The sequence below is a fragment of the Peromyscus eremicus genome, chromosome 5, assembly GCF_949786415.1.
Source record: "Peromyscus eremicus chromosome 5, PerEre_H2_v1, whole genome shotgun sequence".
NCBI classification, from domain to species: domain Eukaryota; kingdom Metazoa; phylum Chordata; class Mammalia; order Rodentia; family Cricetidae; genus Peromyscus; species Peromyscus eremicus.
The window spans coordinates 97,781,540-97,805,804 of record NC_081420.1 but is presented as its reverse complement, the minus strand read 5'-3'; the positions used below and the strand labels follow the sequence as shown (position 1 = coordinate 97,805,804).

At 42.2% G+C, this 24,265-nt stretch overlaps 1 protein-coding gene and 1 pseudogene across 1 annotated transcript in view; one reads left to right on the top strand and one right to left on the bottom strand.

Moving 5' to 3' along the window:
* Nucleotides 1-24,265, top strand: part of Hydin (HYDIN axonemal central pair apparatus protein) — a 362,311-nt gene that overhangs the window by 75,254 nt on the left and 262,792 nt on the right. The window contains exons 7-8 of the mRNA XM_059264008.1: nt 2,373-2,497; nt 19,859-20,060. Of these exons, the coding sequence (XP_059119991.1) occupies nt 2,373-2,497; nt 19,859-20,060 (327 nt within the window). The remainder of the gene's footprint in view (nt 1-2,372; nt 2,498-19,858; nt 20,061-24,265) is intronic.
* LOC131911714 (ATP synthase F(0) complex subunit C2, mitochondrial-like) lies at nt 3,878-4,396 on the bottom strand (annotated as a pseudogene).

The window sequence follows — 24,265 nt, the reverse complement described above, 5'->3', positions numbered from 1 at the left end:
TCTGACAGGATCCTGACGGTCATAGGCTGGCTCTGCAGGAGGCACAGTCTGGTCACAGCAGGTGCAGACCTTTGGGGACTTTGTGGGTGAAGAGACCAAAGCCTCCACCTACCCCACCCCAACTGACTAGGAGAGTGACTGATGTATAGGGGGTTAGACACATGTGAATGTGTTTAATCGGGATGCAAAACCTGCACGGGACCAGATTGTGTGTGACTTTGAGTTCAGAGGGTTTGAACTTGATCCATGGATCAAGGCCCAGGGCTGGTGTTGGAGCAGGAGACTAGTAAGTTGTGACACACGTGGGTGTGTTACAGTCTCCCCAGAGCTGATCAAAGGCAAAGGGGTGGAGACAGATGCTCGGAATTAACTGAGCAGCCGAGTGTGTCTTTAGTTTCCTCCTCCAGCATTGCTGGAAAGCTGGTGAAGATAAAATAGCAATAAACACACTCGAGTAACACACTCGTGTCGTACAGTACTCCTGTATGTCAGCCATTATCCCAGACACTCCATCCCTTTACTCCACGCTAACTTCTGAGGCAGTGCTGTCTGGACCCATTTTACAGATGAGGAAGTGGATTTTAAATAACTTGTCCAAGGTCATGGCACAGCCATTTGGTTATCTCCAGAGGTCAGTTTAAAGGCCAACAGCTCCAGGTTACCCTAAAGTGGTGCCAAGGGGTCACTGGAGAGCTGGTTTCATGACCACCAGGAAAGGAGAGAGAAAGGAAGAAAGAAGATCAGGGAATGGGAGAAGAGATCCAGACGGGGCAGCAGAGGAAGTGAGCAGGCATCATTATCACTGGAGGCCACAGAGGTCCTAGTGAGTAATCTCAGGTACCACCTCACAGGACCCTTGTATCTGCCCTGTACCCTCACGGCAGAAAGCTTAGATTCTCTGAAACTGAGTTCATTATCTACGGGCAGATTTAAGGGATGATGATTCTAAATGCTGTTATAGTAGAAGTAAGTACTCAGAAACAGCTTAGCCTGCCAGCTGCATTGCCCAACACATTACTTTGAAAAACTAGCAATTTAAAGATGTGAAATGGACCATGAAAATAATTAAATGGGCTGGATTTCCTGTTTAGAAGGAAGAGCTCCATGAGTTGTTCAAGGTGCTTCATAATCAGGTCCTGCTTACTATTCCATTCCGGGGCTATTAAGTGAAACTGTCTCGCACTGCTCAAATCTACCCTCGTGCCTCATGACATCTGAATCTCCAATTCTATTTTCAAGGTGCAGAACTTGCCCTGTTCACCTTCTACCTGTATTTTCTTCCTTCTTCTACCTGTGTATGCTCAGGAAGCTGACCTCTATGGTATGATTCAGGCCTTTTGGCTTCTGGTGGGATTCAGCCAATGGGAGTCTGGGATATAAGCAATCAGACATAGGGCGAAGTGAGGGAACCGGATTTTTGTCAGTTACTTTTCATGAAGTTATCACAAAACACCTGTCAGAAATAACTTAAGCCAGGAAGAAGAGATTTTGCCTCAAGTCCATTATGGCAGAGAGGGTAGGGAAGAGCGGGACACTTGTCTGCATGGTGGACACTTGGCTGGCTTTCTTCCTTTTCTCCTCTTTATTCCTCAGCTCATGAGATGGTGCCACCTGCATTTAGTCAGCCCTCTGTGGAAATCTCACAGACTTACCCAGACGTCTACCTCAGTGATCTCCAAGGTGATTTAAAATCTCAGTCCACTTGACAATGAGACTAACCATCATGTTATTATTTGTTTTATTGTTACCACACGGCTACCTAGGCTGTCTGCCTCTTTTTGCTCACTGGGCAGCTTTCTCCTAGGATTCCTCCTTTCTCATGACTTCTCGGGCCTAGAGATGGTAGCAGCTGTTATGGACCCTAAGGTGTTGCATCATCTCTTGAAGTTCCCTGCACTTGTCCCATCCCTTAAAACTGAACCTTGTTAAGCTTTCCTTTGGGGACGCAGGTATAGTTTCCCACTATTAAGACCCGCTCTCCTCTGAACTCTTCCCACACTTGACTTTTAGCCCTAGGAAAACTTTTCAAAGTTTTTTCAAATACCCATTATTGCGATCGTTGAGTGTGGAGGGCAGCGTTGGCTTTTATCCATTTTATTCCCATCAGGAACACCCCACAAATAAAAGGAGATATGAAGGGCAAGGACACAAATAGGAACGTGACTGTGCCTGTTTGGTGTCTCGCCTTGCTGATCTGTTACTGTTACTTTAACGTTAAAACGGCTTCTTTGCCATCAGTGGGGAAATCATCATACTGCACATCTGAACCAGGAAGCTGGGTGTGAGCTGTCTGAAGATCTGGAGCCCATGTCTCCTCTCCTCGTCCCAATAGTCAGAAATATGTTCTGATGGTGTCTCCACATGTCTTGCAGGCCTTTCTCCATAGAGCCAACGGACGGGATTCTTAACGTGGGGGAGTCCATGCAGCTGGAAGTGGACTTTGAGCCGCAGAGCGTAGGCAATCACAAAGGAAAACTGATCGTGACTTATGACACCGGTATGCTTCATGTTCTTCCTTTCAATTTTAGTTCTGCAGAGTAAGGAAGGGAACGTAGAAGAATGAAGAAGCTGAGATATATTTTGGTGGCATGAGCTTAAGTTAAGATCAGAAAAGTAAAGAGCCAAAATGTGAATGTTTCCACCAGGAATGATGTCAAGTCTTATAGAATTCCCACCTAACTGGCTGCCCCACACTGAAAGTCTGAGACTCAAGAGGGAACCTACACTCAGAAGTCACAATGACGGGTGGAGCTTATTTATATATAGATGAAAACTTGAAGGTGATGTTTACCCCGTTGCTTTCCATGTGATGCATGTCTGCATTTGTACGTTTTTAAATGTATGAAAATCCTAGTTCAAAATATTCTTATGTATGTCTATTAGCCTGTTAAGAGCTAATGGCCTTAAGCCTTGCATCAAGCAAATGTTGTCTTAAATATTTCACGCAAATCTCAGACTGTTTCTGTTGCCACTAACATTTTCTTGACAGCTGCATCCCATAATTAATCATGGAAATTACATATTGTGGTTTTCCTAATATTTAACTTACAGCCATGTAGACTGCTGTCTTTTGAAATATGCAGATGGCACTGTGGAGTGAAATTTTAAGTACACAGCCAGAATAGAGCTGGCCATGACATCTAGGTCACAGGTCAGAGTTGCTGACTTTGTACATTTGCATCAGAGCAAGACAATTCAAGCCTTTCCCTAACTTCCTGTGATTAAGCGGTCCTGGCTCCATCATGACCAGATCACACCATCACACAGCCAGTGGCATGGCAATGTGTCTTACCTGTTTCTGTCAGCTGTAATTCACTAGCTACCAGCTAGAGAGACCTAATTTGAATAAGCTTAAACAAAGGAGGGATCTTTTGACCTACATAAATAAAATCACTTCTCATGGCACACAAGGATGTCACTTTCCAATGCATCTGGGTCATTTTTCATGAAGTCCACCAGCAAAGGCTGAGAGTTCCAGCTGCTCTCCATTCTTAACACTGAGTGCCAGTGTGTTCACTTTAGGTATACTAGGAGTGTAACGTGGAGTCAAAGAATGGTGTTAATTTTCATTTCTCTAATTTATGATCTGAGACGTCTTCTCATGTATAACTATTCCTATATCTTTTCTGTTTGTTTAAATCTTTTGCTTGTATCTTTTTCTGTTTCTTGTTCATTTGTAAGTAATCTAAGTAAACTCTCTATATACCAGTTACTCATCACATAGATGTAAGATTAATCTCTTCCCCCAGTCTCTAGCATGCCTTTTCATTTCTTCAGTGACAGTTCTTGATGAGCAATGATTTTTAATTTTAATAAAACCTCTTACCATTTTGTTTTTCTTTTCTTTTTTTCTTATTAATACAGTATTTATTTGTCTTCTCTCTGTCAAACCCTGAGCCAAGCACTTTCCCCAGACTTCCTGGGGAGGTACAGGAAAAGGAACTCACAGGGCAGACGGGACATGAAAGAGCTATGGGAGGTGGAAGTGGAGACAGCTGCTTCACATGGTGAAGAGGATGAGAAAGGCCACCATTAGGCAGAAGAGCCCATGGCCTCTAAGAGGGCAAAGTCCAGAGAAGAGCTGTTGCTTCAGAGAAGGGTTACTGGCATAACCAATGATAAGGCTCCCAATCCCAGCCCCAGAGCCAGCCGCCCCAACTGTAGCAGCCCCAGCCCCAATGAACTTGTCGGCCGGCCGTGTTGATGTCCCTAGAAGTGACAGAAGTGACGCTGGTTTGGAAGCTGCAGCTAGGGATGAGTGAGGTCAGAGGACGAGGGACTGCCAAACTGCTGGGGCCCTCGTCTGTCCACGTCTGTGGTCGGTTCAACTGCACTGCAGAGAGCCCACGACTCTGATCAAGGAGCGGGTGGAGATGAACTTGGAGCGGGCATACATTTTCAGGGGGGAGGGGCCAAGGCGGGAGAGCTGCTCCAGGGTAGAGCTTGTTTTTCTTTTAAGATAATTCTTTTCAGCTGTTGTCTCGCCCGTGATCATGCATATATTCCATGTTTATATCTATAAGCGATATATTTGAGCTGCTATGCTTAGGCTAAAGATCCAGCTTTGACTTCATTGTGTGGGAGGTACCAGGTATCACTTTCTTTTCTTGCTCATTAGGAGTTCCCCCCTCCCTCATTATCCCGCTCTTGAACACTGTTCACTAGTCCACACTCAGTGAGATTAAAACAGTTCCCCTCCCTCCTTGGCTCCTATGACTCTCAGTCTTGGGTGAACGCTCGCTCTCTATCAAATGCCTTCATTGACACTGTCATGGATTTTCTGATCTTTATTCTTCTAATGTGGTGATTGATTTGTAATGCTGCTTTCTGGTATAAATACAAATTTTAAATTTTGATAAATCACTGAGATAGATCTGCTAATATTTTGTTGGAGAGTTTATGCTCAAATTCATGAGAAAAAAAATATCCTGTAATTTTCCTTTTACATAATAGCTCGCTCGGGTTTTGGTCTGATGAAACAAATTGGTCTCAGAAAATGAGTTGAGTGTTAGTAGGAATTATCTTCTTTGTTCTTTGGGAAAGCCCTTTTTAGAGACTTGTGTTGTTACTTCCTTAAATGACTGAGAATTTCTTTGTTCAAGTCACACTTTTGTTTTCCAAAAGACATGCAGATTCTTAATTATTAGCTTGTTTTTCTTAAACAAATTTCAAGGGATTTTTGTCATATAATTTGAAATCCTAAATTTCAAGCATAGGGTTGTTCAGAACAGCCACTCATGGTCTTTTTGATGCTGGTAAGACCACAGGCGGCCTCCTCTGTCCTTAGTTACGGATCTCTATCTTGGCTTTATCAGTTTTATACATTTTACTCAAAGGGCCAACTTTTAGTTAATTTTCTTTATTGTTCACATTTTTCAAACCTTATTTATTTTTCTTCTTTATTATTTCCCCAGGCTTTTCTTCTTGTGGCTGTTCTCAGTCTTAGGGGAAATGCTTAGAGCACTGACTTTTAACATTTATTCTTTTATAATATGTACATTTCAGACAAAATATTTTATTTAAAGCTGGATTTATCTTCAATGCATATACATTAATGTTTCATTTTCCTTAAAAGTTAAGAATTTAAAATTTTCTATTTTAAATTTTCTTGGACCCAGAAACTACCTAGCAAAATATTGGATAATAGTCAAATTCTTGGGAATTTTGTAGTTGGTGATTTTTTTTTCTTTTCTGATTTCTCCTTTAATTCTGCCAGTGACAGAAAACGAATTCAATATGACCTCAGGCCTGGGAATCAGTTGAGACTAACATTATGGTCCAGAATATGTTCAAGCTTGGTAAATGTTCCCTGCAATTTGAGAAGATTACACATTCCATAAATGACAATTAGGTCAAGTTTACTAATAATCATAGCATTTGGCCTATGTCTCTACTTCTTATCCTTTTTTGGCAGATGATAAAGGTTATTAAAATTCACAAGTATAATTATGGATTTTGCATTGTGATTTTTGTGCTCTCAATTTTCATTTTGGCATTTTGAAACTGTAATACTTGGTATGCACACATGTAGTATTAATATAACTTCCTGTTGAGTTAACCATTTTATCATTATGAAATATCTTAGTGAGAGTTCTGATATTACGGTCTATTTGGTCTGACATTTGTGCAATAGAAAAGCTTCCTTTTGATTAATGTGGACATTCAATGCCCTTTTTATCCTCTTACTTTCAACTTTTCTGTGTCTTCTTATTTAAAGTTTGACACTTAGAAGAATCAATCCCCAGGTGAATATTTTTTAATTGATTCTGAAAATCTTTCTTTTATTGTTATTATTTTATTTCATTATTAAATTGTTCCATTTGGTCCTTTTATGCTGAATGAGATTCCTAAGATGTTTGGGCTGAGGTTGCTGACTACGATTATTATGTGCACTGTGGGAAAGTGATTAATTGAATTTTAACTACAACCTTCCCATTACTGGCTGTTGGTGTCAATAGCAAGTGACATTTAGAAATGAGTGTTAATGATGTATTTTTCCCACCCATGTCCATATTTTTGTAAGACATCATTTTTGTTTGTCAGTCCATAAAAACAATGTGTCAGGAAAAAAAGGTGACCTAACAATTACTTTTGAGTCACTAACCAAGATTTTAAGCCAGGAGTTTGAAAAAGAATAACCTGTGCTTCTGTGCTCATAAAATACCTAGTTGTTTGGTTTTCCTTATTTTAAAATTCTGCTTATTTCATCTTTAACTCATCCTTTCACATATATTAATGTATTTAAATATATCTAACACAGGAGTATAATTTATATGTAAATAAGTCTTCATGTGTTGCAGTATCATTTAGAAAAGTTTTATTTGGTTTTGAGATTAGTCATCTTAGATTGTTCATATGATAGAGTCAAAACTTAGAAGACCAGTCACATTTTAATCCAGTCACAATCTAACCCAGTCACCATCTAATCTAACCCAGTCACCATCTAACCACTCATAATCTATCCAGTCCAGATTTTAAGAAGGGAAACTGGCCGGGCGGTGGTGGCGCACGCCTTTAATCCCAGCACTCGGGAGGCAGAGCCAGGAGGATCTCTGTGAGTTCGAGGCCAGCCTGGTCTACCAAGTGAGCTCCAGGAAAGGCGCAAAGCTACACAGAGAAACCCTGTCTCGAAAAAAAAGAAGGGAAACTGGAGCCCTAAGAAATTGAGTGGCTTCCTGAAGGTCACATATCCCACCCTAAGCCCAGTTAGAACTCAGAGGTAGACCCTGAACTCCTAAAGTCCACGCTTTCCGCCCCAGGGGTGCCTCCCCAACCTTTCTTATTACTATACGAACATTTCCCTTTCGTTGGTTGGCTTTGCGATGCAGTCCATTCTCAGAGAGGGCCTGAACTCCAGTTTACTTTTGTGGAAGTGTTTGAAATGACATCCATGCTCACGCCGATACTCCTGTGCTAAAGGAAAGGTAGTTTGGACTACAGTGACTATTTTGTGTATTGAAACTTAACCAGCCTTGGAAAAGACAATGCCTGTGCCCTGAGGTGTTTCCGCCAGCTGTGGCAAATGGGTAATTTTAGGAAGACTGAAGACATTATCCGTTACATAGAATCATCTGCTGATAAGAACATGCTCTCATCTTTATTGTAGAGTATCCGTGCCCAGAACCTTACATTAGTGCAAAGCAGTAATGACTGCCTAAACAGATGAATCACGGAGCCCTTCCAGTCAGTCATGATCACTGTCTTCCCGTGTCACTGCATAAGCATCAGGCTGAGCGCTCCACAGCTGCTTGAAGCAGGAATTGATTTCAGGAAGGATGCTTAATATGGGCTAGTGATGAGTGTCTTTTCTTTACGCTTCCTCAAACAGTGTTCTAGAAGAACGATCACTGACTTCTCCTCAGCGGGAAGTGCTCAGTCATGTTTCTAACAGTGTGTTTGTCTTATCAGCTGTGTTCTTCTCCTGCATGTGTTCTTCATAAACCACGGCTACATTTCTTTGTTGTCTTTGACAGGAGTCTGAACCAGTGCCCTGCTGCTTAAGGAGGTCAGACAGAATGCTTCACTAATGCCTACTGTTTGCTCACTCACATTTATTTGCCTGACCCAGAATCCTCCCCCTCTCCCTTCCTCCCAATTTGTCCTAGCAGTGTTAATGTATAGTAAAATTCAGTATGCTTAGGCAGCTGATTTTACCCAGAAATCATTGTCACCTTTAATTATCTACTCACGCCAGCAGCAAAGTTTACACATAGAACTTCTCAAGACATTATTCATAAGAAGAAAACAAAAGCGAGCTGTGTGTGGCGAGCCCCCCCCCCCCATGTAATCCCTGCACTGGGGAGGCACACAGGAAATAGTGACTTCCAGGCCGGTCCAGGCTCTATCTTAAGTTCTAACCCAGAAAGACTGCTACAAAAGCAATACAACATGTTCAAGCGTATCACTTCATGTCTGGTGAACCCTGGTCTGCTGCAGCCAACCACTGCATCTGGCTTTCCTGAGATGTCCCTGATCCCTCAGGGAAGGGGTGTGCCGTAGATCCTCATTTAAACCCAGCACTCCCCGGTCTTTAATTCTCTGCATGACCAGTTGTGGGTCTCTGTGTCAATCACCAACCCCAGCTGAGTGGCAGCCATTGGCAATGATGGCTGCTGGAGGTCAGGGAAGGGAGTCTATTTTCTTCAGGCATGCAGCCTCTGAGAGGCTACCCATGCTCCAGTGGGTGCCCAACCCTGGGTATAAACAGACAGCACTAAGAGGACTCAGTGGGTTTTTTAAATGAGCACGTGAAGCTGGGAGGGGAAGGTGGGGCTGGGAGGAAGGGACGGAGAGAGGATTTGATCAGAACACATTCTCTGTGTGTGAAAGTCTCAGACTGATGTCAGTAACACTGAGAAGTGGAAACGGCACAGGACTGTGGCAGGCCACACAAGTGGCTCCGCTGCTTAAGTCCTGAAGTTTTCAGTTGAGAGTTAAGACACTGTATGTAATCTGAGGGCTCCTAGGGAGATTAGTATTCACAAAACAACTCCATTTTACATAAAAAGACATTTTTTTCCTGAACATTTGGTGACATGGATGAGCCAGAGAAAAAGAAATCAATGCCTGGTGAGGTGGCTGACACCTTCAAGGTGACATTAACCGCAGGCAGAGGCGGGAAGTGGAGCTGGTGGACCTCCTCAGCATTTTTAGAGTGTTCTGTCTCTTACTGAAGGAGAGATATTTCAGTCCAGGAGCCAGACATGGGGAGGTGAGCTTTTCCCCCAAAAAAACGAGATGGTGGGTTATTATTAGATACATAAACATATCTAATAATCATGTTAGTTCTTCACAGGGTAGCTTACCAGTCATTTGCATGTTTTATTTTGGTTTGCTTTCTAAAGCTATAAAGGATTTTTCTTTTTTATACCTGTGAAAGCTAATAAAGGAATACTGAAAAAGAATATAGTGAGCAATTGGTTGTGATTAAGGAGGGGGAGGGCAAATATTTATAGGAGAGCAAAATAGCAGTAAGGATGTCTGAAAAAGTCATGAGGGATCATACTATCAGTTATCTACCTAAATAACACAATATACATAGGTCTGTGTAGAAATAAATATGCATATGCAGTTTAAATGAAATTGTCTCATCTGGGCTGACAATGCTCTCTCTTCCAAAGCCAAACACTACCTCACAAGACCCCCATACCAGGCATGAGAAGTCCTCTTTTGAGTTATTGATCAGGTTGGTCAAAGAGATTCCCAATCGTTATGGACTATTGCTTTTGCCCTCGGTTGCTTGGCCCCCAGAGGTAGAAGTCCTGATGGCTGAAGACATCATGTACTTCAGACGCAGGGGCCAGAAGCCCCTGAGCCGGAACTGACCTGAATACCTCCTCCCTGAGGGCTAGCTTTCATGGTTCCAGAAGGCACCATGCCAGGTTTCAAAGGAGGAAAACAACCAACAGTCCTACCCGGCTGTGGCATCTATGAGCCACCACAGTGACCACCATGACACGACAACATTCAGTGTAAAGTAGTGGCGTGCGTACATTGATGGTAACCAACAGAGCTCTGATTGGACTTAAGACCTACTCAACAAGAGGGAAATGATGCCTGGTATTGGAAACCTAGCCAACTACCCAGAACTAGTAGAGCCATAGATCTTGAAGGAGCTAAGAGCCTCTGATGATCATGAACATGTGATGCTTGTCTTTCTGGGTCTAGGTTACTTAATTCAATATCACCTTTCTAGTTCCATCCACTTACAGGGCTAGACCCTGGAGAAGGATGTGGATCCTTCCTTCTCCAGGAAGAACCAACCATTGGTTGACTGAGAGGACATTTCTTTTACTTCTTTTCATTTCAGAGTTGAGTGAGTACACAAAACCCAGGAACATTGAATGACTATCTACATAAGGCCTGAGCGTGAACCCAAGTTCCTGGTGTACTCTAAGCTAGAGCCCCTTTTACAGACCTGCACTGCCTTTGCTGCAGCACAAAGGCAGTTTTAGTCCTGTCACTGATGTGCTGGAGTCATGGGTTGAATTTAAAATGGCCTCATAGGCTCATGGTCCCCAGCTGGTGGTGGTGTTCCGGGAAGGTTGTAAACTATTAGGAAGTGTGTCACTGGGTTCTATAACCCAGCCTCACCTCCTGGCTGCTCTCTTGATTCCCGATTATAAATGCAGTGTGACCAGTGCTTCATACTCCTGCCTTTATGGCACCCCCACCGTGTGCACTGTGTCCCCCCAAACTATAAATAAACCCTCCCTCGCTTTAGTTGTGTCCTGTTGGACATTCAATCAGAGACAAGAACAGCAGCTCGCATAGCTGGGAAGCTCAGATTGCTCCACTTCAGCTTCCACCACGGAGTGCTGACAAGGAGTTTTGGTTGCGCAGTATGCCTATGACAGTGGTAAATTTGACTCTGCTGTGACCAAGAAATGAGAAGCACTCACTCTCTCCATCAACTTGTTCCCTTGAGACGCCATGGCTTCCCTCATCTATTTTATTTCATACATCTGTGTCCTCTATTGTCTCCAAGTTCTGAAGCCACAGTAAGGAATGTGCTGGGTACGCAGCTAGCTTCACATCTAGTTTTGGAAAATTAGTTTTGTTCATGTTTGGCTTTGCTTGATTGATAGTAGTAAACTTGGCAAAATGTAATGAGAGCTTCCATGAAATTTATTTTTCCTGGGACGTAATAAATGATTCTGGCTAACCTGCACTGCAGCACTCAACCCCAGAAACTGAAGCAGAGTGGGAAGAGGGAGTCCAAGGACACAGAGGGTGCTAACGTAGAGCCACACAGCCTCTGCATCCCCACAAGCTTGCCACCACCTCCATCCTGTGCCTCAGATAGCTAGGGTGTGGGGGACCTTTTTAAAGGTTGTCCCTAGGCAAATGGGTATCAAAAGCAAGTATTCTAACAGTTTAGGGACAAGAGAAGAGCGCTTGTCCCCCCCCCCCAATCTTAGTTACTTTTCTATTGCTGTGATAAGAAACCATGACCAAGGCAATTTATAGAAGAATGAGTTTATTAGGGGCTTACAGTTTCAGAGGGTGAGTCCATGAGCATCATGTCATCAGACACGGTAGCAGGGGTGATGCTGAGCTTACATCTTGAGACACAAGCGTGAGGCACAGAGAGAGAGCTAACTGGAAATAGTGTGGACTTTTAAAACTTCAAAGCCCACCCCCAGTGACATACCTCCTCCAACAAGACCACACTTTCTAATCTTTCCCAAAGGTTCTACCAAGTCGGAACCAAGCATTCAAAAGGCCTATGGGGGCTATTCTCATTCAAAGCAACACATTTCACTCCCAGGCCCTAATAGGCTTGTGGTTATATTATAATGCAATATTATATTATAATACATTTAGTCTAACTTCAAAGTCCTCATAGTCTATAACAGTCTCAACACAGTTTAAAAGTCCAAAGTCTCTTCTGAGACTCAAAGCAATCTCTTAATTGTAGCCCCCTGTAGTCAAAATGAAAATTGCATACTTCCAGCATACATTGGTACAAAAATATCCTTTATCATTTCAGAAGAGAGGAATGGGTGCATAGTAATGAAATACTGAACCAAAGCAAGACTGAAACCCAACAGGGAAAGCTCCAATCCTGTAGCTCTATGTCTGATGGCAAGGGTTTTAGATGTCTCCAACCTCCCTGTTTTCCTCGATGTAACACACTTCTCTATCTTGGGCTGCTTCCATTTCCTGCATGTGGCTCTCCCTGGTGGATATTCCCCTGCTCTAGTACCTCTAACATCTTGGGGTCTCCAATACAATCCAGACTTCATACAATGACTTCTCAGGGCCTCCATGCAGAAATACCCTGCCATACACCTGGCCTCGGTGGCTCTTCTTACCTATAGAGGAGGATTCCACAAATCCTTTACACGTGTATCCTCCATGTCTCTAAAGCCGGAACCACATGTCTGATGCAGCAAGTTCAGCTGCTTGCTTAGCGTGGAACCTGAGCCCCCTCCTCAAATTATATTTGGATAAGCCTTCCTTTGTAATATAAGATTATCTTTGTTTTAAGAGCAGAAAATCCCATAGGCATTTTTCTTTTACTTGTTGGAGGCTTAGCTAGGAAGGGTCTTGCCCTGAGGATATAACTCCCTTTATTTCATTTTTTATTAAACTTTTCATCTTTTTCTATGCAAGCCTTGTTTCCAATTTTAAGGTTCCTGGTGTTCTTTTTCTCCTTAAATGGTACATTTGTATTTCTTTTGCCCCACTTGCTCTTTTAATTGAAGACCTGAATAGGAATGATTACTAACAACCATGTGACAGAGTCAATATTAGACTGTCTTGAAATCTCCTCTGCCAACAATAGATAACAGATAGGATTCATGAACCTAAATATAGGTGTATATTTAGGAGGCTTTTCTCTGTCCCACCCCATCCTGCAGCCAATTCCAAATAACCACTCAGAGGCTTACATTAATTACAAATTATAAATGTTCGGCTGTTAGCTCAGGCTTATTATTAACTAGCTCTTACAACTTAACCCACTTCTATTAATCCATGTACTGTCCCAAGGCTCCTAGCCTTTGCCTCTATCCCATTTTTGTATGTGTAACTCATTCTCCATCTGGCTTGCTACTCTCCCGACTCTGCCCTTCTTCATCCCCTCTTTAGTTTGGTTTTTCTGCCTAACCTTATCCTGCCTAGCTATTGGCTAAAACAGCTTTATTATCAACCAATGAGAGCAACATATATTCACAGCATACATAAGAACCATCCCACAGCATACAGATCAATCAGAGATGCTCAAAATGAGACACAGAAAGAAACACAGCAGTATTTGAGAAAAATAACAAAGCAAAACCACACAGGGCATAGTAAAAGATCAGCATGTGTAAAACTAGAGCCTCAGAAGTAGAGAAGGTGAATGAAAATTTTTAAAGTGTTTTAAGATATATTGACTAAGGATTTTTTTAAAAATTACTAAATTATATTCATCCATGTATTCATGAAGCTCAGCACATCTTTCATACAAAGAAAGAAAACCAAATGTAGGCATACTATTGTTTAAAAGCAAAGAGATCATTATAAAAGAATCCAGGGAAAAAAAGTAGAAAAAAAGACAGTTTACCTTAAGAGGAATTTTCATAACCCTGGTGGCAAACTCTTTAACTGATACTAGGGAAGCTAGAAGATGCAGAATAGCATCATTAAAGCACTGAAGGAAAACAGGGTTAAACTGAAGGGGTGTTTTAGCTTTCCAGTGTCCTTGAAAGGTCAAAACAAAATAATGACATTTTCAGACAAAAATTAAAAAAACGGAAAAAATTCTATAGACTCGTTGATGCTGTGGGATATATGGCAAATGTGTTGCTAATTAATCAATAAAACACTGATTGGCCATTGGCTAGGCAGGAAGTATAGGCGGGGCAAGGAGAAGAATAAAGCTGGGAAGTGGAAGGCTGAGTCAGAGAGACACTGCCAGCCGCCACGATGACAAACAGCATGTGAAGATGCCGGTAAGCCACGAGCCATGTGGCAAGGTATAGATTAAAGGAAATGGATTAATTTAAGCTATGAGAACAGTTAGCAAGAAGCCTGCCACGGCCATACAGTTTGAAAGCAACATAAGTCTCTGTGTTTACTTGGTCGGGTCTGAGAGGCTGTGGGACTGGCAGGTGAAAGAGATTTGCCCTGACTGTGGGCCAGGCAGGAAAACTCCAGCTACAAATGGCGCCCAACGTGGGGCAAGAGTTTCCACCTAAAAACTGAGAAAAAAGATTCTAAAACGGAGCTAAAAACAGTTCCTAATTGTCTCTCTCAAATGAGCAGCAGCTGCTGGTTTCAGCTACTGGTGGGTTCCTGGCATGCGTGCTCAACCTGCAGTATGGCGGGAATCAGGCCTCTTCAAGTGGCACATTAAGCTGCATGGTGGATTTAGCCTTTGCAGGTACAAAACAAAAAAAAGAGGTTTTTGGGCTACACGCTGCTTGGATAAAAGCATAGACCCATGATAGCTCCCAGAGCTGGTGGTAAACGTAGCCATGTTGGGAAGCTGAGGTGGGCAGAGCCAGCAGCCACAGCTGCTGCAGTTTAAGGCAAGAGATTCACAATAAGACAGATTCAGATGTAATAGTTTACAATGTGTGTAAAAGATACGTAGGCTTGAAAGAGACAAAAAAGGTGATATATAGAGTTATAGAAACAAATACATAGTTTTAAAAAATAAAGTCATTAAAGAGACAGTAAAGGTAGTATAAAAAATAAGCCACGTAAAAATGGATATTACACAGAGAATTTGGATTGTGTTGTCTTTGGGATTTTTAACTGCAGAAAAACATTTGATTGTAAAAGCTGTTGAGTTATGCCAAAATGTATATTTTAAAGATACCTTGACTTCAAAATTTGAATGTAAGGATATGTTACTTTGGAAAAGAGACTCTGCTTTTGTTCCCACAGAAAGCCAAAGGCTATGGAATTGTTCCAGATTAAGATACATCAGGTTTGACCAGCCAAGACCCCCTGAAGGTCTCCGATGACACCATGGCCCAGATGATCCAACATCCAGAATGGTTTGAAGGCATCTGGCTCAGACGATACAGCCTCATGGACTATTCCATAATTCTAAAATTTTCTTTGTTTCCCCATAAGATACAGCGCCCCCTTCCAGCAGGAAGTAGTAAGAGAAGCTACGCCCATATTCCCAAATTATATGTAATTTTACTTTGTTAAGGTTAAAACCTTCCTTTTTGAAAAAAAAAAAAGGGGGAAGTGCTGTGGGATATATGGCAAATGTGTTGCTAATTAATCAATAAAACACTGATTGGCCATTGGCTAGGCAGGAAGTATAGGCGGGGCAAGGAGAAGAATAAAGCTGGGAAGTGGAAGGCTGAGTCAGAGAGACACTGCCAGCCGCCACGATGACAAACAGCATGTGAAGATGCCGGTAAGCCACGAGCCATGTGGCAAGGTATAGATTAAAGGAAATGGATTAATTTAAGCTATAAGAACAGTTAGCAAGAAGCCTGCCACGGCCATACAGTTTGAAAGCAACATAAGTCTCTGTGTTTACTTGGTCGGGTCTGAGAGGCTGTGGGACTGGCAGGTGAAAGAGATTTGCCCTGACTGTGGGCCAGGCAGGAAAACTCCAGCTACACGTTGATTGTCAAATTTCTTGCTTTGTCAGGCTGAAGATAGCATTCTATAGTCTTTTACTCTCCACTGTTTCAGTTAATGCATCAGGTATAATTCTATCTGTGGGTCCATTGAAAACAATGTCTTGTCTCTTTCTGCTTTCAGTATTTTGTCTTTGATTTCCTCTGCTTCACTGTTATATATGTAGGTATATATTTTCTTCAGTCTACCCCACTTGAATTCCCTTGGGGTTTTTGAGCTATGAACTGATGTCTTTAATTCCAGAAAATCCTTAGCCATCATCTCTTGAAATATCATCTTGACTAGACATAACCATTGCTATCATGAGGTCCTCATGAGACCCCTATACTCATGTTATTTCCTCATGCTACCTTTTATATTTTATGAACCATTTTTCATTTCACTAATTTCTTTCATAAAAACTAAAATTCTCTTATAGATACCTCTTAAAGTTTTTTTTCTCCTTTGCAGTCTTCTTTTAAAATTTAGATCATTTTATTTTATTTTTTCTCTGTAAGTCTGAGAGTTTGACTATTCTCCATATTTTAGATCCTTTTTCAGTCTCCTATTCTCTGGGTATAGCTTCAAGATCATCCATTGGTTTCTATGAACAAGCTAAGTGTAATTGGTGTATGGACTCTATCTGTTGGTACCTGGTATCTTCTGTTTTTCATATGTTGCTAGTTCTAACACATTGAGTTGCAGTTCTTTGCAAGCCTTATTATATTTGGCTGTGTGCTGTTGGAAAATTTGAAACTGTGGATGTGGATGCCTTCCTATAAAGGAGAATGAGTTGTTTCTTTCCATTATCTCAGGTCAGAATCAGTGAATGACATAAACTCAAAGCTTGAAGTGTTCTGTAAGATGTAGGCAATTTCAGCAAGGTTTCTAACAGTAAACTAGGGCTAATCTCCTTCCAGTTCACCATCACCTTGGAGGCATAATTCTTTTAGTACCAGAATTTATAGCAAAGGTCTTCTTTTTATCTTGTCTATTTATTAACTTACATAATAGAACTCAATGTCAACCATAATTAAGAATATGCAAATGAGCTGGGCGGTGGTGGCTCACGCCTTTAATCCCAGCACTCGGGAGGCAGAGGCAGGCGGATCTCTGTGAGTTCAAGGCCAGCCTGGTCTACAGAGCGAGATCCAGGAAAAGGCACAAAGCTACACAGAGAAACCCTGTCTCGAAAAACCAAAAAAAAAAAAAAAAAAAAAGAATATGCAAATGAGAAGAACAATGAGCTTTCACCAATTATTAAATTTCACTCCACAGACTAAAATGGCATGCATGGGGCCTGCATCTGTCTGCACCAGCTCTTCTGCATATATGTTATTGCTGTTAGCTTGGTGTTTTTATGGGACTCCTAACAGTGGGAGTGGGTATATCTCTGATTCTTTTTCCTGCTCTTGGGACCCCTTTCCTCCTATTAGGTTGTTTAGTCTAGACATGATATGAGGGCTTTTGCCTTGTGTTATTGTATCTTTTTTTTTTTTAAAAAAAAACTTTATTTAATTTTATGTGCATTGGTGTGAGGGTGTCAGATTCCCTGGAACTGGAGTTACAGACAGTTGTGAGCTGCCATGTGGGTGCTGGGAATTGAACCTGGGTCCTCTGGAAGAGCAGCCAGTGCTCTTAACCACTGAGCCATCTTTCCAGCCTCTTGTTATTGTATTTTGTTTTGTCATGTTTGGTTGTTGTTTCTTGGAGGCCTGCTCTTTTCTGAAGGGAAACAGAGGGAAGTGGATGGGAGGAGAAGGGAGGTAGAGGGCATGGGAGGGGTGGAGGGAGGAGAAACTGTGGTTGGGATGTATTGTATGAGAGAAGAATCTATTTTCAATTAAAAAAAAAAAACTTCCACTCCTTAGAAAGTCTGAAAGTTTTTCTGAAGGATGGCCATGGAAACGTTGGTACTTGATACTTCTTGCCTCTAAACTGCAGGCCTAGGCTTGAGTGGGGGAGAGTGAGACATTTCATTTTCCTTGTTCATGCTTTTATAGTGCTTACAATTTGATTATCTATCATCTATCTATCTATCTATCTATCTATCTATCTATCTATCTATCTATCATCTTTAAAATTTAGACTCAAAGGCTTGATGCTTACTTTTTCTTTAAGCTTTGATAAAAATTTTGGGGAAGCTATGAAACCCAACCTGCTAGGCTAGGGCTGTGAAGAGAAACACAGACAACTAGATTAATATTGAATTACATATTTGGTCTTTAAAATCTAAATTATCACTAGATTATAACCAGGTCCAGACTAACTGGGAAGGAACAGTATTTTGTTTTACTTGGCTCCATTAAGTAGCTGTAAGAGATCATCCCATCTGGAGGCAGCTTCTCAGAACCTGAGTTATTGATTTACTAAGGTGGTTGTTTGGCTCATATGCTGTTTTCTTAGTTAGGGTTTCTATTGTTGTGAAGAGATACCATGATCACAGCAACTCTTATAAAGGAAGATGTTTAATTGGGATGGCTTGCTTACAGGTCAGAGATTCAGTCCATTATTATCGTGGTGGGACATGGTGGCATGCAGGCAGACATGGAGCTGAGAGTGCTACATCTTGCAGGCAGCAGGAAGTGAACTAAGACACTAGGTGGTATCTTGAGCATATATGAGACCTCAAAGCCCACCTTCACAGTGACACACTTCCTCCAACAAGACCACACCTACTCAAACAAAGCCATGCTTCCTAATAGTGCCACTCCCATTGGGGGCCATTTTCTTTCTATTGTTAATAAATAAGAAATGTTTGCTGAAAAATAAAGCATGAATAATTATGCTTTCTGGATTCTAGTTAAAACTTGTACAATATAGATCCATAAATTATAGATAGTATTTAAACACATTCTTTCTGTTTTTAAAATTACTGTGTGTGTGTGTATGTGTGTGTGTGTGTGTGTGTGTGTGTGTGTTTCTGCGTCTGTGTCTGTGCACTATGTGTATGTCTGCTGCCCACAGAGGCCATAAGAAAGGGGTCATATTCCCTAGAACTGGAGCTGGTTAGATTCCCAGGTGGGTGCTGGGAATCAAACCTGAGTCCTCTGGGGAAGCACCCAGTGCTCTTATCTCCTGAGCTATCCCTCCAGGCCCTTTCTCTGTTTTACAATTGAGTGATGTAGCATTGCAGAGTTGAGAATATAATTCTTGAGCTGTACCTTCTTTTTTTTTTTTTTTTTTTTTTTTTTTTTTTTGGTTTTCGAGACAAGGTTTCTCTGTGTAGCTTTGCGCCTTTCCTGGAACTCACTTGGTAGCCCAGGCTGGCCTCGAACTCACAGAGATCCGCCTGGCTCTGCCTCCCGAGTGCTGGGATTAAAGGCGTGCGCCACCACCGCCCGGCGAGCTGTACCTTCTTGAATTCACAGTGACTTCTGTGAATCTGCAGCATTTGAATCTGCAACTGCACTTTGCTAAGAAAAGATGTTCCCGATATTCCTTTAAAGATTATCTCATGGCATTTATTTTTGTTTTCTTTCTATGGATATGCTACTCCAGCACAGCACTGTGTGTGTTGTTTGGTTATGTGATACTGTTCAGTCACTTTCCAATTTCTAACTTAACTGAATCTATTTTCTGAACACCGTGAGGACCTAAGTCCCATGGTGATATATTTGACTTTAGAACCAGAAACTAGATCATGCTGGAGCTAAAGATCAGGCAGGTGTTTATAATTCTGAAGCTTATGGTCCTCCTGGGTAGACTGTAAGTCCCAAAAGTATTTATGAAGAAGAAAATCCTCAGATAACCTTCCATAACAGTTTATATTTTATGTAGTTTATATTTCTTAAAATGACTGAAAGAGATAGTTTGATTTCTAGTAACTTCAACAAAGGGCAATAATTAAGTCTTCTGATCATGTCTGACTCTGGATTGATGGACTTGGGGAGAATGAAATATGTTCTACATTCCTTAACCTCTTCTTGTTTTTTTTTGAAAGGCCGGAAGTATCACTCTAGAAATAGTCTTGTGTGTGTGTGTGTGTGTGTGTGTGTGTGTGTGTGTGTGTGTGTGTATGCCTGTGCAGGCCAGAGACCGATGTCAGGTGTCTTCCTCAACCCACCTTATTTTTTGAGACAGGGTCTCACCTTTGGCTAGATTGGCTGGCCAGTAAACCCTCAGGAATCCAACTGTCTCCTCTTGTCCGGAAGCGGGGTTCTGGGCATATGCTTGGCTTTTTGTGGGGGTTCATGCTTGCATGGGGAATACTTTATCAAGTGAGCCAGCTCTCCATCCTAGAATAAATCATAACGTGTGTTTCTACCTTGTTCATTCCTAGGTGAAATGGTATTCGTAGGTCTCTATGGAGCTGCCATAGATGTGAATATAAGACTGGACAAGAATTCCGTGATCATGGAGAAGACCTACATATCTCTGGCCAACCAACGGACAATAACCATTCATAATCGCTCCAATATCATCGCCCATTTCCAGTGGAAGATATTTGCTACCCAAGAAGAGGAGGACAGAGAAAAATACAGGTTTGTAACAGAAACCAACACTATGCAGCAGTGCAGGGGTGCAGTGGGGTAAATTCAGTTGATGTAGGGGGAGGGACGGGAAGCCCTGTTTTTTATAGCAAATTCTTAACCACCACAAGGTCCAACCTTGAGAAACTGGCTCCAATGTGGGGTGCTCTTTGGGAGCTTTGTAACATCAAATGCTCGGTTAAACTTAACCTGGTTATAGTGTAGCAATAATTAAAGATTTAATTAATTAAAAAGTATGCCATTCTTCCCTGTTTTTTAAGCACTAATCTACATGTGTGTGTTACTTTTCAAAGCCCTGACCAAATTTATCAGCTCTTATAAGGAGTCCCCAGAATAATCCATTTTGGCCTGGCATCAATGTCACTTTTTTCTTTTCCTTTATTTTTCCCTTTTGTGAAAAGAAGTTTCCAGAAAATAGGAAGAATGAAGGAAAAGAAGAGTTTAGATGTAATGATTTTCATATTCTTGGCTTTCACAACACTGCCCAGTCTGCATGTAATTTAATAATGATTTCTTAGTGGACATTTAATAGTCTGCTTTAGAAAAAAAATGATAATTCAAATAGCATCAGAGATTAGAAAAATGTAAAACCAGCTGACTTTAGCTCCCCGCCTCATGGTTACATTCTGGATGTTTCTTTGGATTGACCCCATCCCTGCCTGTCTGAAGCTGAGTTCACTTTATCTCCTTTGGGTCCCTCTGAATTAACACTCCAGCTGCCTTCATTGCATTTACTCCAGTCTCGGCCTCTCCATTTCCGTGAAGGATTAGCCCCGGGAAGCGGCAGGCTTTGTTTAAAACAGAGTTAGTGTGGAATAAAAATAAAAGTCTTAGGTCCCTGGGGAGCAGGCAGAAGTCCCCTGGCGCACTGTCCCTAATTGAATCAGAAGGATCCAGGACAATGATGGGACACAGTGGGCAGAAGCTCGGTCGTCCAGGTGATGAGCTTTAATCACAGGGTTGCCCCTGTGCAAAGAAAAGCCTTTCCTGCCTCCAGACGTCACTGGACCTCAGGGTTTAGAAATGTCAATGATGTGCTTTTCTTCTTTAATTATTAATATTATGTAACTGTATGAAACATAGAAAGCCCATGATGTGCTTTTTTTCTTTAATTATTAATATTATATAAATGTATGAAACATGTGTACAGTTAATAAATGCTAACAAAAATGGGAAATTTTTAAAAGGAAATGCAGCATGTGAAAACGCAGGAGGAGCAGCCTCTCCTTTGCCCCATTTGCCCTGACTCTGCAGCTGATGGTGTGTGCTGAGCAGCCACTGTAAAGCGCATGTAAAGCTGGAGTCAGTGGGGACAGAGGAGGTGAAAGGGGAGTTCCAGCTGCCCGTGGTTATAGCGCGGCTCTAGTTCCAGGCCAGTGTCCAAAAAGTATCCAGAAGTTAATTTTAACAGTTAAAGTTAAAAAGAAAAAAGGAAGGGAGGAAGGGAGGGAGGGGAGGAGGGAGGGAGGGAAGGAGGGAGGGAAGGAGGGAGGGAGGGAAGGAGGGAGGAAACAGCAGGTGTGGAAGGTGCCAGACCATCCAGAATAGCCCTTCAGACACAAGTTCTGTCTCCACCTCACTTCCCCTGACACCCACAGCCTTAGCTTTATTAATATTGTTTTTTACCTGTTTTATTTGTTTGGCTGATTGGGTTTTTGTTGTTTTGTTTTGACACTAGACCTTATGTATCCCAGGCTGGCCTCAAACTCACTAAGTAGTCAGGGATGACCTAGAATTCCTAATCCTCCTGCCTCTTATCTCCTCATAGAAGGGTTTACAGGTATATGCTACCTTGCCTGGTTTTTATCAAGTACTGAGATTCAACTCAGAGCTTTGTACATGCTTGGCAAGCACTCTAACAACTGAGCTGTATTCCTGGCCCTGTGTGTGTGTATGTCTGTGCATGCGTGTGCATGTATACATGCATGTGTATGTGTATGCATGAGTGTATGTGTGTGTGATTGTGTGTGTGTCTATTTGCTCATGCACTCGAGCATGTGTGTGTGCACGTATGTGTGTGCGCACGCATGCGTATGTGTGTACATGCACATGCAGAAGTCAGAGGTTGATGGTGGTCAACTTTCCCAATCACTCTATACCTTATTTTTTGAAACGGGGTCTTTCACGGTACATGGAGCACTTGGACTTGGCTGGACTGGCCAGTAGTCCCCAGGGATTCTCCCATTTACACACCCCCAGTGCTGGGATTATCACATGCATCCTGTGCTCAGCTTTACATGAGTTCTGAGGAAATGAGCACCAGATCTCATGTTTGCCTGACAAGCGCTTTATCAGCTGAGCCGTCTCCCCAGGCCCAACCCCTCTTTTCACTGTCTGCTGTATAAAGTAAGTTTTCTTAGACACTTCCATTTCCAATGGGTACATAGTGAACTGTGATCGTATTCACCCTCTACTGCGCTTATGTTTTCCTGTTCTCTCTTTTCCATGTCCCAGTGGTCCTTATTCTGGTTTCATACCTTTTATTTTTCCTTTGTCTAGCTTCTGCACATGAGAGAAAATGTACAATATTTGCATTTGTGGGGCTGATATATTTCACTTAGCATGATGCTCTCCATCCAGCTGTGTCCCTGTAGATGTCATAATTGCATTCTTCTTTTATGGCTGGATGAGGCTCTACTACGCAATAATGCCACTTTTACTCATCCATATCGTCTGTCTATACCACTTCTAGGTATATGGCCAAGAGAATCAGTTAGCTCTCCATAGTGGTATCTGCATATCACAGTTATCACAGCCCTGTTCACAGGGTCATTTAGGGTCATGCCCAGTTTCTAAACCACAAACTTGAAAAGCGGCTTTAGATCCCTAACTAGGATTATCTTCACGTTCTCTTTGGGTGACATATATCAATGGAACTTGTGTTTCCCTCAAATAGATTGATTTATCTAAGTAAAGAGTCTACTGACTGCTACTTTGCCTTCTTTCCCTCTTCTAAGCAAGCCACATCACGGCTGATCTTTAACTTGACCAACAGTGGGCTCTTCTCCCTTCGCCCTTTCCTGTTCTTTGATGCTTTCCCAAGCATGCCTCAACTCTGATATGATTATTTTCACCTTGGGTTCTTGTCTCTGAAATAACCGCCAGCTATTCTCTCCAAAACAAGGCTCTGTGTGCCTCACTAACCAGTGAGCGCGGATGGCGGGACGTAGGAAAACGGTTGTGGTCCCCTCTTTTGCACATTCTCAGGTTATGCCCCAGGCCACACATGAGCAGCATACAGAGCAGAGGTCTGCCCATGCCCCCCAAAAACAGTTGCAAGGTCATTAACCAGCAGGACAATGTCTCTCTTATGTTCTCTAGCAAGGCCCATGCAGTTGTCCCTGACCCGGTCTTTTGTATATGTGATGCTCTTGCTCCTGATGAGGACAGCAGCTTCTTGCTTAGCTCCCCCCGCCCCTTCCAGCATCTCTAGTTTAAACTGCAGAGAGAAGGGTTGATCTTGGTCCTGAGCTTGGCATAGAGGAAACCTGTCTTTAGACAGAGACACATTTCCAGGGATTAAAATGTCCCCTTTCAGCATCCCAAAGACCTAAGATAGAACGTTAGTGTGAATTCACAAAATGAGACTCCGGTGTCTATTTGCAAAGAGGCTTCCATCTCATCCCGAGGCATTCATCTACAAGTACTGAAACTTGGCCTCGACTCCTGTTCCATCCATCATGGTATCTTGACCACAGAATCTTGGTGAGCCAAGACATGGCTGTCTCTTTTCCCAGTGGAGGAATTTCAGCCCCTACCTTTTCCGTTCTGGGAAGGGTGATCTTCCTCTCCACCGGTCTTACAGTGTTAGAACCTTGGGACATGTATCTGGGCATAGAAACATGGGGCTATTCCCAGGCTTCAGGTTCTGGCCATGAAGATGTCCCTCCTCTAGGAAGAAGTTCTGAGCTTTAAAAACAAACAAACAAAACACCTTCAGAATCTGACATTAAGGACCCTTTTAAGAAATTACCTTTTTGTTCTATTTTTGATGTTTCTCTCGAGCTAGAAAAGACATTAATCTCTGCAGAAAGAACTGCATCCTTCCTGCCTTCCTTCCTCACTGTGTTTGGCTGGATGCACTCTGCAAAAATCTTTCAGACATAGTCTCCTCACGTTCCCTGTATTGAGACTCAGTGTGGGCTTTTACGGATTTTTGCTCCCAATATCTCCAGCAGGGTCACAGTCATTGTTTC